At 42.2% G+C, this 3,021-nt stretch overlaps 1 protein-coding gene across 1 annotated transcript in view; it reads right to left on the reverse strand.

The window, feature by feature from the left end:
- grin2da (glutamate receptor, ionotropic, N-methyl D-aspartate 2D, a) overlaps nt 1-3,021 on the reverse strand; it is a 127,248-nt gene that overhangs the window by 68,362 nt on the left and 55,865 nt on the right. Inside the window, exon 6 of the mRNA XM_035681884.1 lies at nt 2,421-2,535. Within this exon, the coding sequence (XP_035537777.1) occupies nt 2,421-2,535 (115 nt within the window). The remainder of the gene's footprint in view (nt 1-2,420; nt 2,536-3,021) is intronic.

Raw genomic sequence — 3,021 nt, forward strand, 5'->3', positions numbered from 1 at the left:
TGTGCTCTGACCCTTCAGCAATCTATGAACCAGATCAGATACACAGTTTGGTTCCAGAGTGGGATCATAAATACTGTAAAATCCTAAAGGGGGATTTCCTGTTGGATACATGACATGGCTATCCTGATGATTTCCTTCTTGACTCACCTGAACATCAGATATAATAGAGCAGCACAGGAGTCATCTTTTGAGAGCAGCAGTGCAAAGTGAACCCTTATCTGTCAGTTTTTCTGCCTGCTGTATAGCCGATTTTTCTACCTTCTATCTTTTCCAAACCTGTGGAGTACAAAACAGTAACCTATCTCCTCTGTCAGTATCTCAGTCTTCATTCAGTAAAAATTCAATATAGTAATGGTAAGATACATCAGCAAAGGGCAGAAAACGGTTCTATGTTTCCCACAGATGTAGTCTTCAGTTTGCTGCCTCTTGTGCTACTGCAACTTCTTTAAGGTTAACTACTGCCAGAAGAAATACAGGCTAGATTTGTTGAACTCAGAAACCAGAAAGACAGAGTAAGGGACAGAAGACTTAAAAACATGAATAAAATAGCTCACACTGTCCAAAAATAAATGCCCCTTGTTCAGCAATCAAATGATAAGAGGCAGCGCTTTTATTTTTCATGAGTGCTGCATATTTGTCAGGTTTTAAACGTAAAGTATCATCAGTAATTTTTATATTTCCCCTGATCGGGATCTTGCTTTGAGGCTTGTTATCTTCTGCAAAACAAGATTGAGGTCAATTTTAGATCGTAGCATGCATGATGTAGAAAATTCTGCAACCCCCCCCTCAAATATGACTATTGAGTCGAATGTTTTTCAGATGCAGATTGTCAACAGTAAGTCAGAATTGTATAGAAAGTCCAGAGGAGAAATATTATGTGGCATTGACAAGCTAATGGGGATTTAGAGGCCAATTCAGATCAAAGAGTCACCATGTGACACTGAGAGGGATTGAAACTGGTGACAAAGCAATGGTAAAATAAGAATCTACAACTGACCAATTTGACATCAAGTGCTGTCATGTTACTTTGACAATCTCCATGGTTTATTACTAGTTCCCTGCTGATTGTTCACATTATGCAGTTTTAAGGCACTTGCCTTTTAGAAAAAGGTTGTTGCAATTACAAAGTTTTTAACAAAAAATGGAACAGAACATTACATTAATTTGTGATCATCTTATACCAAAACCATTAGCTTTAATCTATATCTATAGCCCTCTGGTAAGGCTTTTTCGTAAGATTTTGGAACCTGGCTGCAGGGTTTTGCTCCCACTCAAGAGCATTAGTGAGGTCCAACACTGATGTTGGGTGATAAGGTTTGGCTCACAGTCGGCGTTCCAGTTCATTCCAAACGTGTTGGATGAGGTTGAAGCCTGGGCTCTGTGCAGGGTAGTCAAGCAAATTGGGAGAACCATTTCTTGATGAACCTGACTTTGTGCATTGGGGCACTGTCATGTTTAAACAAGAAACAGAAAACTATTGTCTTGAATATCATTGTATGATGCAGCAATAGGATTTCCTCAACTGGAACTGTCCCAAACTACGAAAAAGAGCCCATGAGCGAACATACAGTAAACAGTGGCATCAACATACTTTTGGTTGTATTGCATATGTTGCGATTCAGCCTGCTAGGCAGGTGTAGAGCACACAGGAATCCTGCTTAGAGACACATTTGACATAAATTGAGTTTACTTATTCCTTAATTCCTTCTTAATGCACTCTAATCTGAATCGTTTATTCATCCTTCTCTTATAGAGCCACGCTAAAATACTGTATAGCGCTGCACCTTTACGAGGAAGCTCAGCTTTGACAGGAAGGTGAAGAACGACAAACACTTTTAAATCCAAGGGCTCACTGATGCTGTACGGTTAGAGCAATGTTTTTTTTTCTTTCAAAGGTCGATTTTTCCTGTTTGGTTATCATCCTTAAGATGAGGGGGGCCTTGAGTCTGCACTCACCAGTAAACATATTGAGTCATGAAAGGTCAAAAGCAAATTGAACACAGCAGGATAGAACAAAAAGGTTTACGTGTGTTTTTTTCTTAGGTTGAAGGGAGTCTTGAGGAATTGAAAGTGCCCTCGGAGGGCAGATCTTGGATTTGGTGCTATTACTGTACGACTGCTACACATGGCCCCTGCCAGAGAGGATATTGGACTGTGAGTTAGCGCTGGCTAACAAGTCTGACAAACCCATACGGAAGAGTAGAGGGTGAAGAAGAGAGAAGGAGGAGGGGAGGGGGCTTAGGGGAGATCTAATTAGATCTGAGAGAGCGAGAGGGGGAGACACAGAGACAGTGAGACAGCAGAAAGGTGAAACTGAGCAGTCATGAGTTAGCTTGTTTGATGGGGTGTGAAATTGCGGTTAGCCAGTCTAGCCGCTGCGCTATGATAATTAGTGCCAGCTTGCACAGCAGTGTACTGACCTCCTCCCAGCCTCTGCCATTGGTGTAGGAGATGACATCAAGCAGCGGTTTGGACAGGTAACCGTCACTGTTGAAGGAATAGTCCCGCCCACCAATAGATATGTTGGTGAAGTACCTGTGAAAGGAGACAGGAGAGGTAAAATAAGAGATGTGGTTTGCCCTACAACGGAATTCTTGTCAAGAGGGGGATTTGTTTTGTTTTGTTATTCCCCAACCTTGAGTGACACATACATTTCAATCACCTTCAGTCACCACAGAGCTGTAAGCAGTTGCTCAGTGCAGATTTCATAACAATCAAAGAAATACACTGAGTGGACTGACAACTTTCAGCAGTGTCGATCTCATTCACACACCGTTTTTCTGTTGCTATGGATGCAGCAACGTAGCAAGCTACAGTATGGGGGAGGACGATGTCACCTTTATCCATCCTGCCTACGAAGCTCTGGTTGGTTGACTGTTTCTCCTACCGATGGAAACAGCTGTCAATGGGCCCAACACCATACCTATGGATATACCTAATCCAGACTAGATTACTGCAACTCCCTTCTCTCCGGCATAAATCAAAAATCACTCTCTCGCCTCTCGCGGGTCTGTCCTAGGT

Source organism: Morone saxatilis, unplaced genomic scaffold, assembly GCF_004916995.1.
Source record: "Morone saxatilis isolate NCDOM2014 unplaced genomic scaffold, NCSU_SB_2.0 Contig9, whole genome shotgun sequence".
NCBI lineage: Eukaryota > Metazoa > Chordata > Actinopteri > Moronidae > Morone > Morone saxatilis.